The sequence below is a fragment of the Hippoglossus hippoglossus genome, chromosome 6 (assembly GCF_009819705.1).
Source record: "Hippoglossus hippoglossus isolate fHipHip1 chromosome 6, fHipHip1.pri, whole genome shotgun sequence".
NCBI lineage: Eukaryota > Metazoa > Chordata > Actinopteri > Pleuronectiformes > Pleuronectidae > Hippoglossus > Hippoglossus hippoglossus.
This window is the reverse complement of record NC_047156.1, coordinates 12,050,507-12,064,603: the sequence shown is the minus strand read 5'-3', so window position 1 is coordinate 12,064,603 and position 14,097 is coordinate 12,050,507. Positions and strand designations below refer to the sequence as shown.

General features: G+C 40.4%; 2 protein-coding genes and 1 long non-coding RNA gene across 3 annotated transcripts; 1 reads left to right on the top strand and 2 right to left on the bottom strand.

The window, feature by feature from the left end:
- Nucleotides 1–980: 980 nt before the first annotated feature.
- Nucleotides 981–2,076, bottom strand: LOC117762705. Its single transcript, XR_004614047.1, has 3 exons — nt 1,978–2,076; nt 1,821–1,891; nt 981–1,636 (listed from the first exon to the last, which is right to left on the bottom strand). It is a non-coding gene; the product is annotated as an uncharacterized LOC117762705 (long non-coding RNA).
- A 696-nt stretch (nt 2,077–2,772) lies between these two features.
- lmf2a (lipase maturation factor 2a) lies at nt 2,773–10,094 on the top strand. The gene is made up of 14 exons (XM_034587229.1): nt 2,773–2,994; nt 4,137–4,390; nt 4,486–4,514; nt 4,678–4,871; nt 5,138–5,316; nt 5,593–5,731; nt 6,023–6,151; nt 6,720–6,825; nt 6,924–7,020; nt 7,175–7,357; nt 7,530–7,698; nt 8,103–8,214; nt 8,813–8,921; nt 9,050–10,094. The coding sequence occupies exons 1-14, from the start codon at nt 2,901–2,903 to the stop codon at nt 9,422–9,424; spliced, it is 2,169 nt and encodes a 722-aa protein (XP_034443120.1). The 5' UTR covers nt 2,773–2,900; the 3' UTR covers nt 9,425–10,094.
- miox (myo-inositol oxygenase) lies at nt 10,071–13,932 on the bottom strand. Its single transcript, XM_034587232.1, has 11 exons — nt 13,772–13,932; nt 13,609–13,689; nt 13,003–13,083; nt 12,401–12,563; nt 12,240–12,307; nt 11,665–11,774; nt 11,296–11,363; nt 10,768–10,817; nt 10,478–10,590; nt 10,250–10,396; nt 10,071–10,213 (listed from the first exon to the last, which is right to left on the bottom strand). The coding sequence occupies exons 1-10, from the start codon at nt 13,787–13,789 to the stop codon at nt 10,288–10,290; spliced, it is 861 nt and encodes a 286-aa protein (XP_034443123.1). The 5' UTR covers nt 13,790–13,932; the 3' UTR covers nt 10,071–10,213; nt 10,250–10,287.
- Between the last annotated feature and the right edge of the window lie 165 nt (nt 13,933–14,097).

Here is a 14,097-nt window from a genome sequence, read left to right as displayed (position 1 = left end):
GGGGGGGGGTGACTGGTTGTGTTTTACGCATTCTACGCAGAAATTATTATGTTGTACACAGCGCTGAGAGCAGGTGTGAACTGAGCTGTCCACTTTAGTTCGGATTGAGAATAACTTCCCTCTATTACTGTATATTATCATCAAAGTCACGTTCACAGGTTCACCTGCAGGTTCACCTGCTGGCTATGGTACAGTATTTTTAATTTGAATATTATTCAATAACTTCACTGTTATAATGTATATTCTCACCAAAATAATGTCACATGTCCAGCGTCTGCTGCTGGCTATGCTACAGTACTTAGTTTGGGAAAATGTGGTTTTGCATAATTTTGGGAAATATTTATTATGAATATTATTCAATAACTTCACTGTAATACTGTATGTTCTCACCAAAATCAAGCCACAGGCCCAGTGTCTCCTGCTGGCTATGCTACAATACTTAGTTTGGGGAAAAAAATTCCGTTTTAATGGTCTCAAAATTGTTTAAGAAAGTGTATTGGCACCAACTACACGTCAAACACAAGGAGAATTTTGTTTAATTTTAACCAGAATCTATTCAACATTGAAGCCATGTAAGAAGGTGCCATATTTGCTTTCCACAAACCAGAATCAAATTTTATTTCATATTTTCATGAATTGACGTACAGTAATGACTCAAACACATAATCCATTTTATCCATCTAAACTACTTCTTCTGAGAAGGCTGAACGTTTGGTGTAGGAGCCCTTCCCAGGGGTCAGTGGTTGAAAAGTGGGTTTCACGCTGAACAGTTTATTGTTGCATTATAGTCCCACAATAAAAAAATCTTATCGAAAAAATTTGTTGTGAAGTTCCATTTGTTTTTATGACCAATAAGCGAGATCATATAGAATCACTTTTAACTGGTGTTGTCCAATTCTCTTTGTGTTGAGGATTTCAAGTGATATTGGTATAAAGTAGATTGTTATTCAGTCAAACTGGTGGAACTGGGAACCTATGACGTTTTTTTATGGTGTATTTGTCTGAATAAAAATATACTTTACTCATTCATGAAAAGAAAAGCCATCAATAGTTCTGTTGTGACTGCCTGGCTCTTAAGGCAATGAAACACACCATTTCAAAGATTAACTTGAGTTATTCATTCAACAAAAGTAACTGACAGTAAAACATAAAAAAAGATTACAAAGGTGAGTACTTTTATGTGTATGGAAATAAATACTTGAGATTGTATCAAGACTAAAAAAATAAAAAACTATGGACATGGAAATTATGGAAACTTATTTCTGTTGCACGAGCTTTGTAATTTTATTACTGCTTCCCTTCATCCTTGTTTTAACAAACTTGAGCTTCACTTGTGCCTGTTTGATATCACTTGTAGCTGGTCTTTACCTGACATGCATTTTATAAGTGCACTAATACCATCATGGTAGTAGTTAAAATTGCAAGATTCTTGCATTTTCAACAGTTTTGGATCCCTACGATTTCCAGATCCAAACCTCCTTTATCTGGTAGAAGTTAGCCAAACTCCCTGACAGCCTCTTTAGTTAGGGCTGTTGCAAAACTCACAATACCAAGGTGTGTCTTTGTTTGGTATTCGTGCTGCTGTCATTCAAAGGAACTGCGTGTGAAACCATCTTGTACACGTTCCACACTGAATCTACATTGGGATAAATACATTAAAACCAATTAAGAAAATGTTTAGGAAACTTGTAATGCATAAAAGTACACAAAATTGTATTACTTTAATGTTATTCCTAGAATTTTGCTACAGATTATCTACAGATTATCCACTATTTAGATTATCTATTGATGTGTTAAAAAAATTCAACATTAAGTCTCACCCAAACAGCATCATCAGCAGTTTTGGGCAGGTCCTCATTTCCACAGAAGGAACAGTACTCATCCTTTGAAACTGAGAAAACTAAACAATACGAGTAGATTACTGTTTAATTTGTAGGAAGTGTTCAACATAATTATTTAAAAATTTTCGAACAATACCTGATCCTTTCAGAATGTCATCTGCTATATCTCTTCTTAGATTTTGAAGAGATTGCTTTGATGCATCAATGTGAAACATCTGTAGTATGTTAGGAAATTCCTTCACCGTCATCTTGGCCATCTGTACGGATGTCAAAACAACACATGTACAGAGTATGATCTTACACAGCCAAACAATCTGTTTTATTTATCACAAAAATTACATAGATCCCACAACTGGCGCCATCTTTCTGGAAGGTGTGGGTTATCTTGCCAGGCTGCCACTTGATGTTAACCCAGTCCTCCTTTCCAAGTCGATCCCGGGGCATCTTGAAATACTGCCTAAAGCAGGGGTCTTCAACGTTTTTCAGGCCAAGGACCCCCAAACTGATGGAGCAGGGACCCCCTACTATATAGAAGGAAAGACAAGGGTCTAGTCTGGAAATATTCCATATTGTCGTGTTAAACGTATATACAGTCTGTGTGTATAAATTAGGTATTTTCATTTTTACATATTTTACTTTCAACTCATTCATACAAATTGAAATAATGAAATTGTATTTTTTAAATGTGCAACTGTGAATAAACTGTACTGCTCAAATTAATCAAAGTACCATAATATATATATATTGTCAGGATACAATTAGATTAACAGTTATCCTCCAAAAATCTTTAAATTTACTTTCATTAAGTATTAAATTGAACGGGAGTTTCATTTTTGTCAACCTATGTTTGTTTCTTCCGGTGCAGCTTGAATGCAGCATAATGGCCATAACGAACGACAGCGACATCTTAAGGTCGTACGGGTGAACTTCACTTGCCGTTCATGGCTACGTGTCCGCCCGCCGTCGGCTACGTTAAATCCCGCTCGGCTCGTAGGCACCAGGCAGCGGGAAGTCAGCGGGGAACACAGCCGCGTTTCGGGTTAGCAGCTCGGTCCAGATATGGGGGAAATAGTCCTACCGAGGCGCATGTTCCTCTGGAGCATGTCGCTCATCTATTTGGCCGCCTTTGTGTCCCTGTATGTGCAGATACCAGGTGAGTGAGCTAACTCCCACTACAACCCACTGTGTGTGTGTTAGCTTGTTAGCTGCGCTCACCGTTCCACTTTCTTCCGCCTGGAAGTTGAACTTTCTCCTGCTCAACGAGCTGCTGAGCCCGAGAGACTCCGCCTGCTGTAAACAGGCTGTACACACGTACACTGATGACGGATGTGTTACCACAGCATCAATACAACCACCTAAGTCCGGGTGCGGCTGAACCCGGACGCACACACCCATGTGCTGGAGGAAACACTTTATGTTTGGATCACTTGTATTATTCTCAGTCATTTGGTTATTTTTTTATTTTCATCCTCGTTTCCTAAATCTTTAAAGCAGCCTTTGGTACATATATAATAATACTAATTACAATAGTTTTCTTTAATTCAGTTTATTTCATTTCATGCCACACATGTATTTCCTGTCTGCAGCTGCCATTGAATGGATTTGGAGATGAATGACATTATGTGGTTTTCATTGTATATATTCTATAGAATACAGGAACTAGCACATGAATATTTGAACACATAAATGCTTTGCCTTCCCACACAGGGTTGAAAAGACTAGTCCATTCATCGATTAGGAAAACAATTGACAACTACTTGACAAATCTTCTCTGATTACAGCCTCTCGAATGACACGTTTTTGCTCGTAATTGTCTTTTATTGTTGTAAGCAGCCGTTTTGGGGTATTGGGATGAAGAAGGCATTGAGGATGTGGCGTTTGGCTCTGCTGAGTTTTGATGGAGGCTTTTTGTCATTTTCTCACAGACTTGTAGAACAAACTATTAACCTTAAAAAACTAATTAATTAAAAGCAGATTAATCTAAAATGACAATAGTTTGGAGCTGCAGCCCTATTCCATTGTTTTGTACACAATTTGTTGAATGAATTCTTTTGATTTGAAATGTCTTTTTAGCTACAAGCTTCCCTGCTGACTGAAAAACAGATTAAACGAGCATCTGAAGCTATTTGAACACTGATGAGTCCGAATACCTTTTAGAAGGACAGCGTTAAACTGTTCAGTAGATTTCCTGCAACTTGCTGCCTTTGTAGCACTGAAGCTTTTCTGACATTAGTGACACAACACCTTTTTACCATATGACGCGATATTTAACGTGGTTTACATGTTTATTTCCAGGTCTCTATGGTAACGATGGGCTGTTGCCGGCTCGTTGGCAGCTGCCATACAGCGGTAAGACCCTCGACGAGCAGCTGCTGTCCTCTCCCACCCTGCTGTGGCTCGGACCTCGGCTCGGCCTGGACACACACACTGCCATGGAGCTGCTGTGTCTCATCGGGGCGGCGCTGAGCCTCGCCGCCATGCTGGTGGAGGCTCTGCGAGACAGCGTGGTTTTTTTCTGCCTCTGGGCCTTGTACCTGTCCATGTACCAGGTGAAGTTATATCAGCAGTACTTGGTTTTTCTTTCCTCCACAATGTTTCCAGTTGTCATGCTCTTCCTCATCAAATTGTTCATTGTTTGTTTCAGGTGGGCCAGGTGTTCCTCTACTTCCAGTGGTAAGGGTTATGGACTTTATGATAAAAAAATATAATTTATTGATGTTTATAGCACCTATGTGTATATACACATTGCTTGTATGAATAGTAGTTGGAAGAAGGAGCCCAAGACGGTTTTAAATACCACCCCACACACGTTTGTTTCCCTCTGCTCTTTCAACAGGGACAACCTGCTCCTAGAGACCGGGTTCCTCTGTATCCTTGTTGCTCCACTGACAATAATCCGAGGGTCACGAGGGGTCAGGGAGCACGATCGCGTGACCTTCTGGCTGACCCGCTGGCTTCTCTTCCGGCTCATGTTTGCCTCTGGTGTGGTGAAGCTCACATCGCGCTGTCCCACGTGGTGGGGCCTGACAGGTTAGTGTAATTCTCTGCATTGAGTTCAATTTTTGTCATATATATGTGATTTGTAAGGAGAAGAGGGCAAACTGGTTCCAGGCACGTTTTTGATATAACATAGACGTAAATTATACTGTAAAGAAATTCCATACAGATAAAACCTGCAGTTCAACCCCTCCTACAACATCTCAGTGTCACTGTCACTGATATTAATCTTTGCGGCCTTTTATTTACTTCTGGCAATGAATGAATTTCCATTGTGTGTTTTTCCTTGTGATGAATAGCTTTGACGTATCACTATGAGACTCAGTGTATTCCCACTCCTCTGGCCTGGTTTGCCCACCATTTGCCCGTGTGGTGGCAGAAGTTCAGCGTGGTGGGAACCTTTGTCATCGAGATCGCTGTACCTTTTTTGTTCTTCAGTCCTCTACGTCGGCTCAGACTCGGCTCTTTTTACTTGCAGGTGGGTAGAAATTCAAATGCTCCTTTTTGAAGTTTTATGATTTTTCTACTTTTGTTTTCCTTCTTGAAATTGAGTTATCAGCTTCAGGTTTACTTCTTGAATTATACCAAACTTAATCGTTGCACAGTGGTTATTAATACATCTAGACATTCTTCACACTGTCTTAAGTCTACAATTAACAGGTTTTGCTTATAAAACTGATGTCCTCCTCAAATCGCCTCATCGTTGTTTTCAGCATATTGTTTGATCTGTTTCCTCTTTGTCTGCCTTGTGCAGGTGCTGCTGCAGGCGCTCATCATCTTGTCCGGAAACTACAACTTCTTCAACCTGCTGACGTTGGCGCTCAGCCTGTCACTGCTGGATGATCAGCATGTACTATTCTGGCTACGCAGGGCAGACACGACCGACAACAATAGTATGATTAAACACATGTATATTTATGTACGCATACGCAGGCTTCAAATTTGGAAGAAAATCAATGTTTCTATCAGTTGTTCGTCAGCTGCTAAGGATTACTTTAATAATATCTATGTTTTAAATCCAGAAACACTTTTAAGCACATGTTATTATATTTAACCCCGACCAGCGCCTACAAATTATGATCAGAAAAAGTATTTAACTGCTAATTCATAGTTTAGTTTGTCCGTTCTGGTGTCGTTTACTTACCAGAGAATCACCCTTTCTTTTTTCCCCTCGCTCTGATCAGAGTCCAGACTGTGGTCGTGGCTGTGTTATCTGGTGGAACTGGCAGTTTGGTCCCTCATAGTCTTTGGATCAATTATATGCTTTGATCTGAAGATGGATACCGCGAAGAATGCCATCTCCTCCAGGACAGGTATTGAGTTGTGGGTGTCAAACGTAGACCCTGTATTAAGATGGACAACGCGTTTCCTCTTCCTCCCTTACTGCAAAAATTAAGCTAAAATATCCCAGATAAGGGAGCTGACATTTTACGCTCTTAGGGCTAGTGATTCCGGAGTTGAGCTGCAAGCATCAAGGTCCCGCCCATACACCCACTTGACCAATCTCGAGTAGGTCTCAACTGTCAATCATGACGTTTCACCCTGTTTTTATTACATCAAATAATTAAAACCAAACTTACCTGAGGTGTCACTCGAAGATGCATCAATGTGATAAGAGGTACCTAAAATGACAAAAAACCTCTTTGGATAAATCTTTTAAACTCAGACTTTTCAGTTGAGTCCATGTCCGATCCGGGGGACAGAGTTTATGACCTTCGCCACAGCCAGCCGCCATGGGGCGATCAAGATGAATTAGCTTTGCATTTCGAACTGTCATGTTGTCCATATTTATATACAGTCTATGGCATGTGTTTGTGTTTACAGAAGCGATTTGCATTAGCAGTTGTATTTGTTGACATTTTTGTTTTTTTGTCTTCACAGCAGTCACATATCACCAGTTTAACCAGTTTCTGAAGACTGTCACAATCCCCTCTATCTGGATTGGGGTTCTCTCTCTCACCTGGGAAATGATAACAGCGATGTTCAGGTAAGTCTTTCCTGGTGTGGAGTTGCTTTTTTATTTATAGAAAATGTGTTGATGTAAATTAGCACTACAAAAATGATTTACCCGATGTGATTTTGCAGGTGTGCATGCGTCTCTGGTTTCCTGAAGAGGTTTTGTGGCACCGTGCAGTGGACTGTGATCGCTGCTGCTGCTGCTGCCATGTTCACTGTCAGTCTGGTGAGTGCTGCTGGAAGTTTAGTATAAGTCAGTATAAGTCCCTATATAAGTACTCACTGAAATTCTGCTATCTTTGTATTGGAGCAAGTCAGATTATCAGTGTTTTCTCTCATGTGGCGTCACGTTATGACTCTCGTGACCTTTTCTGTTTCAGGTGCCCTACACCTATATGGAGCATGACTCTCATGCCAGGTTGTGGCCAGGAGTGCGTCGGACCTATGAGCTTGTGGATCGCTACCAGCTGGTCAACTCGTACGGCCTCTTCAGAAGAATGACAGGTGTTGGCGGGCGGCCAGAAGTGGTCATCGAGGGAAGCCATGATGGAATCACGTGGACGGTGAGAGGAAACAAATCCTGATGGTTTAAACTGGCCCTAACTATGTCTGTGAATTGATTCATTAATGTAAACTTGTTGTATAAGATGCTTCTAGTTTCCCAAGATCTGTAATTGTGCAATACAAATTCTTCCAAGCTGTTTATATATAGTTTTTTCTTTTTTTCCCTTCTAGGAGATTGAGTTCATGTATAAGCCCGGGAACCTAAGTGCACCTCCCGCTGTGGTGACGCCTCACCAGCCCAGGTTGGACTGGCAGATGTGGTTTGCGGCCCTTGGGCCTCACACACAGGCTCCATGGTTCACCAGCCTCATGTACAGACTGCTGCAGGGAAAGAGAGATGGTATGATCCCTCGGAGTACTGCAGTTCATGTTAATGCTCTGTCTCCCTTCAGTCTTTCAAAAGAGATTCATCTCTGAATCAAATAGGACAGAAATCTACAGCACTACTGTGTATGGATGTCAAAGCAACACTAAGAAACCTTTTTTACCTTTTTTAAAACAGCAGCTTTAATGATGGTTCACAGACTTGAAACAGGGAGAATGTTTCCTTTTTCATTCCCACTCCTCACCCTGAATGTCTGTTCTTGCTCTATGGAAGGGGAGATAATAGAGTAAGAGGATAATTGGGCCGATTTTAGACCCGATTAGCTTTTTTTTTTTTGCCAACACCCTTACTGTGATGTCACAGCCGGTGCTTTGTCATTCACTAATTGGGTTTTGATAAAACGTTTTGTGTGTCTGCAGTGATCGAGTTGATTCAGACGGATGTGTCTCAGTATCCGTTCCACCAGCAGCCTCCTGCCTACGTCCGAGCTCATCGCTACAGATACTGGTTCACTCAACCCAAAGCTGATGGGTTAGTGCCCTCTCTCTCTTTCTCTCTGTCCTTCTCCCTCTGTCTCAGAGTGTTGCACAGAAAGCTCGCAGTCAACACACTGGGAAATATTACTCGCAAATTATAAGCCAATACACAACTACTAACATGATTTATCACAGTTTTGGTGCTGTTTTGAAATTATTTAAAATGAATCATTTTTAGGTATTGTATGTTGTCATTGTATATAATATTACATTTTTTCTAGATTCTGTTTCCATTATTTTATTTCTTACATATACCCTTGTGCTGCTACTTTTTATGTGCTGCTGCGTCACATTGAATTTCCCTTGCAAGGGATCAAACCTAAAGTATCTTATTTTATCTTACGGAGGCATTTTTCAAGTTTGATACATTTTTTACTGTGCAAACATGACCTCAGTAAACATACAAAAAAAGTTGTAAGTACATTCTTTATTATGTGAATATCACACAATGTTTGATATTTATTGTACTTACTTTATTGTTATCCCGCTTCCTACTTGACATGATGTTGTGGTTTCAGTCTTTTCATAATAAAACAACACAAACCTTCACCTAAAAACAGGACATTAACTCTTTGGCTGATCTTTGTTGGCAGTTCTTACCCACAGCGCTGGTGGAGGAGGGTCTATGATGAAGAATTCTATCCCACAGTGCACCTGGGCCACACGGACCTGGAGAGCATGCTCAATCAGTACGGACTCAAGGTAAATGCCTCTTAAAATCTCTTTTCTCTGTTTTATCTATGATACATTTTTCATTAGAAACTTTGGAAAACATGTGAAAGAAATGACACTTTTCCTGCTTTATTGAAACGTTTTTAATTTGTCTGTAGGACAAATCGCCACCACGTCCCATGTCCAACAGGACCATTGCCCAGGCAGTGAGGTGGGTGCGCTCTCAGGTCAGAGGAGTTCCTGCCCACATACTCATCTGGACCCTCATTGCCTGCAGCGCCACCCTCTGTCTTCTCCAGGGATTGCTAAACAGGAACAAAGAGACCCCACTTACTTATGAGGCTGAGACTGTGAACGATCATACAGGAAATTCTGATGATCATAAGGAGGAGGAAGACGAAGAAGAGCACAGTGAAGAAGAGAAGGACCATGTTGGTGATGACGAAGAGGGTGAGGAGGAGGAGGAGGAGGAGGAGGAGGAGGAGGAGGAGGATAAAGGGAAAGATGAGATCGTCCAAAAGGAAAAGTTTTGATAAAGTTTCAGGTAATGACTACTATCACCACCTGCCTTGATAAAATGTTTCCAAAATGACCAAAGAAATTATTTTCATTCTATGCTTATTTTTATTTCCCAATAAGCTAATATACAGAAAAAAAATTATTTACCGTCTTTCACCTGCAACTTCCTGCAGTACAGTGTTTGTAAATCAGTTGTCTACAAACCAGTCACCTAATCCCTGTGGGTCATTGGTTTTCATTCAACAGATGTCATGTTACAGTTCACACATTTTAAAACTTCCCTCGTTGGATTGCTCAACTTTCAAAGGGAAAGTGATTCAGCAGATCAAATCATGTGGAATCAAAGTAGAAACACTGAATTTGAATTATACTGGTTAGACTGGTTCTGATTAGTTCATGTTACTGTGCCACTCTGTCTTCTGTTTGTGTAAAGTGTAGTTGCACATGTGTTGTTGTGTTTGTGTATGTCTGGGTGTGTGCACGTTCTGTGTTTGTCCCTTGCCTCTACTGCTGTATGCACAGAACTTTGAAAAGCAACTCTGCACCTTTTCCTTATTTTCACACCACTGTGCCTTTTCGCACTCTCAGTATTCAAGATGAAATATTCACACAATATTCAGCACTTAAAAAATGTATTTTTTAGAAGATGAAAATGCAAAGTAATAAAAGTTATTCTTTAAAGTTTTTATTGAAAATGTGTCGTAATGAGGTTACATATACACCAGTTTCATTTTCAGAACTTGTCTGTGTGCACAAGATAAAATATACAGTTGCTCAGGATATATTCTGTGATAACAATAAGCCCAGCTATAGTATTTTTTATATATATATATATATATAAAGCATATCGTTTTCATCGAGATCGCTGTCGTCTGTTTCACCACTTCAGTATTCCAGGACAGTACTTGTCGATCAGAGACTGGTAGTAGCTCTTCAGCTTGTCAACATCGGGCATGTCGGTGGTCTTTGTGTACAGGTCAAATTTGCTGTGGAGAGGATATGAAAGTCCAGCGTCGGGTCAGAACTGTGACTAGGATCATTTGAATATGAAACGGGAGGATACTCACTTGAACTCTTGGACCCAGGGGATCATACTCAGGTCTTTGTCGTTGCAGAGATGCATGTAGTCCCCGTGGGAGTGCCAGGGGTAGAATGAGTGGAACCGGATCATGTACAGACCCTGAAGACAGAACTGAGCCTGTGAGCACTGCCGCTGAGGACTGTAATTTGTAATTTGATATTTATTCTTTACGTAAGAATGACAAGAATAACCAGCTTTCACTCCTGTTTGTGCACCAAGTGTGAAGTTAATGACCTAAAACTTTTCAATAGTGATTCAAGGTAAAGGGTGACTCACCTCCTCTGGTATCTGGCACTTGTTGAACTTCAGAACTCTGTAGAGATACTCTGAGGACAACACAGGAAGGCAAACAATGTTAAAGATAAACGGGCACGTCAATGGGAGTACACATCTTTTTACCTCCGAGGTACCAGGGAACTTGGTGGAAGGAGTCAAGGAAGAACCCATTCAATTTTGATGTGGCTCCAGGTCAGGAGGTGGAACCAGGATGTTTCTTTTCCTAGTTTAACATTATGAGATGGGGTGTTTTCGCATTGAATAACTCATGGATCTTGATGAAAAATAATTCAGGCATTTTTGGGGGGACTGCAATGGTGTGTGTATGAGTGAAAGAGTGATTTAATCAATACAATTTTATTTGTATAGCCCATATTCACAATTTGTGTAATCTGCCTTAATAAGGTTCAACATCCTCTGTCCTTAAACTTTAAAGAAATAATGCATAAGAAAATGTCTGATAGAGATGAAGGGAGCAGCAATGAGAGAGTGAGGGAGTGAGAGAGAGAATGCAATGATTTCTCGTACCATCATGGCCCCAGGACATGAGGACTTTGTCCAGCCCACAGTTTGGTTCATAGATCCCATATTCAGTGCTGAAGAGAGGAAAAACAAATCAACTCCTTAATCATTAAATAACTTGTCAATGCATGGTATTGATGGTGGTAGAGCTGAAACACATTATAACTGATGGATTATTGTGTTTCAATCTTTGCTTTTTCCTTTTCCTAAACTAACTAAATGATCAGAGAGAATGTGAGAATCTTTAGCTCAACATTACTGTATTTATTTAAGAATAGGACAATAGGGCTTACTGCAAAGTGCATATTTAAATGAACAAAGTTAACCATCAAACTGCGATTAATAACCTTGATAAGGGAACATGAGAGTACGAACCTGTAGCTGGGATCTTTGTCGTCTGGGTTTTCGAGGAAGGTGTTGTCTCTGAACACAATGGAGTTTTGGTACTTGCATCCCACAGGGAAGGTGTCGCCCACTACAGCCCACTGCAGAGAACACAGACACACACACAGAGTACAATGGGTTACATGTGTCCATATATTTTATTTAGATTTTAAAATCTCAAAGGGTTCTTGTTTTTTGCCATACCAATAGATAGAAGTAAAAAAAGATATACTGAAACTTTGTTTTGTATAACTATAAATAAAAATAAATAAATAAATAGAACTTTGATTAAGAATTTCTTTTATGCAAAATGTGAACATAAATGCACATCTTTTCTGAATTGTTTCTTCTGTAAAATGTTTTTCATATCTTTATACGTAAACATATTATTTTAACTAAACTTAATGTGCGTCATATAAACAGACAAAAATGATCTAAGAAGAGAAATAAAAGTGCCAGTGAAAGTTTTGAAAAGATGAAACATCGCATTACGTAAATGTTGGAAAACAACTATTCCTCAGTGAGGCTGCGAATCTAGCTTTTCCTCTGCAGAACCTGTCTCTTACCTGAGGTTCATCCCAAAGAGCCATGATCTTCCCGACATCATGAATCAGACCCACCAAGTGGAACCAGTCTGGAGGAGGGACAGTGAATATTAATAGTTATTTACCAAAAATGCTTGTACAACGAGTATTTGTGTGTTTGTCTGTCTCTCCCTGTGTGGTACCTTTGTCAGGGTGGGCTTCGCGGATGCCTTCTGCGGTCTGGAAGGCGTGAAAGGAGTTGGGGAAGTCCACGTCAGGGTCAGACTCATCCACCACCTGGTCCAGGGACATGACGGCGTCCAGTATCCCCATCTGACTGTGGGTGCAGCCGGTCCACTCACAGTGCTGCAGGGAGGTGAGAGTCATGTTGTTACTGGGGGAGGGGGGGCAGTTCTCTCTAAAACTTGCAAGAAAAGCCCAGAAAAAAATATTTCCCAGATAATTTTAAGGGATAGAAAACTCAGGTTTATCTGGAATCAGTTTGGATAACTTCATGTTTACTCAGTTTAAGCCCCTGAGATTTTTTAAACAAAAAAAAAAAAGTCACCACTCATATTCTACTATTCTACCTGGTCTAACTAAATGAAAATGAGGTATTTGAACCGAGGTTAAGTACAGACAGGACATCTATTGGCCCATCGCCTGCAGCCTTCACTTTAGAAGACTTGATATCTGTCGGCTCAGTCTGACACGATCACTTGGGTTTCTAGAGTAAAACAGAAATTCACTAAACAAAACATCTCTGAGCAGGTCTGTGATCAGAAGTTAAGTTTCCAGATCTCACCTTTTTCTTTACAAAGTCCAGGGTTTGGTTGGTGTGCATCAACTTATACGTCCTGAAGACTCGGTCAATGAGGCTTCCAGTCTAAAACACAGATCAAGTCTCTTACAACATCCTACTTATATTAAATAAAGACTCAGAACCCTGTGTTGAATCAATATGACAAAAAGGCAGTTTTAGCTTTTTTGTAGCGACCAACAATATCAGCCGTCTGCCACATCTGCATTTCTGTCAAAAGTTACCAACACTCACTTAGCAATACAGCACATTTTGCTAAATGCTGGAGGGAAGGTGATCAGTGCAGGCTAAAGAGGGGTGAAGCGCCCCTTACCCCTGCCGACAACAGAACATTTCAATCACTGAGTTTCTTCAAATGAAAAGATGATTATGTGTGAGGAAGTTGATATGGTATTGATTGGAGAATCAGGGAAGAGACGAAGAGCTGTGCCCGTTTCAGGTGGTAGAACCAAATCTCACTCGGAAATTGCTGCTCATCAGTTCAAATAGACTCTATACATAACTAAAACCCTATAAAAGTTGTACGTCTTTGTTTGCCCCTTTAGCCTTAAATGAAGTGATGTCTCCTGAAGACAGGCTTTAAATGCTTACCTCAAAGTTCCTGTAGTCTTCCTTCTCTTTGTTTTCATTCTTCTCCAAGTTCGGCCGATATGCCAGAGATGGGTCTGGACCCTGGGTTTAAAATAACAGAGTGCCAAAAACATGTTTACATAGATACATACCATACACCAAAAATGAAAGCGTAGCCACTTACGATATTAATGACCCTCATGGTGATGAAGTCTTTGCAGCTGCTGTGTTGATCCTCCGAGACTGACTGTCTGCTTCCCTGCACAAGTACACATATATATATATACCCTGCTTTGACCTGTACAGTAGGTATACATGCAGGACACACCAGTGTCCAGTCACATTTGAACCCAACCTCATCTAATTGGGTACACTGTGTTGAACCTTGGTCATGTGTGTGTGTGTTTTTGTGTGCCCTCAGAATTTTCCAATAATCAGCAGGTTGCCTGTTTTGACTGATGTAGAATGACTCAGTAGTTCTTTGTGTCATAGTTTAATGCTTATTTTAAC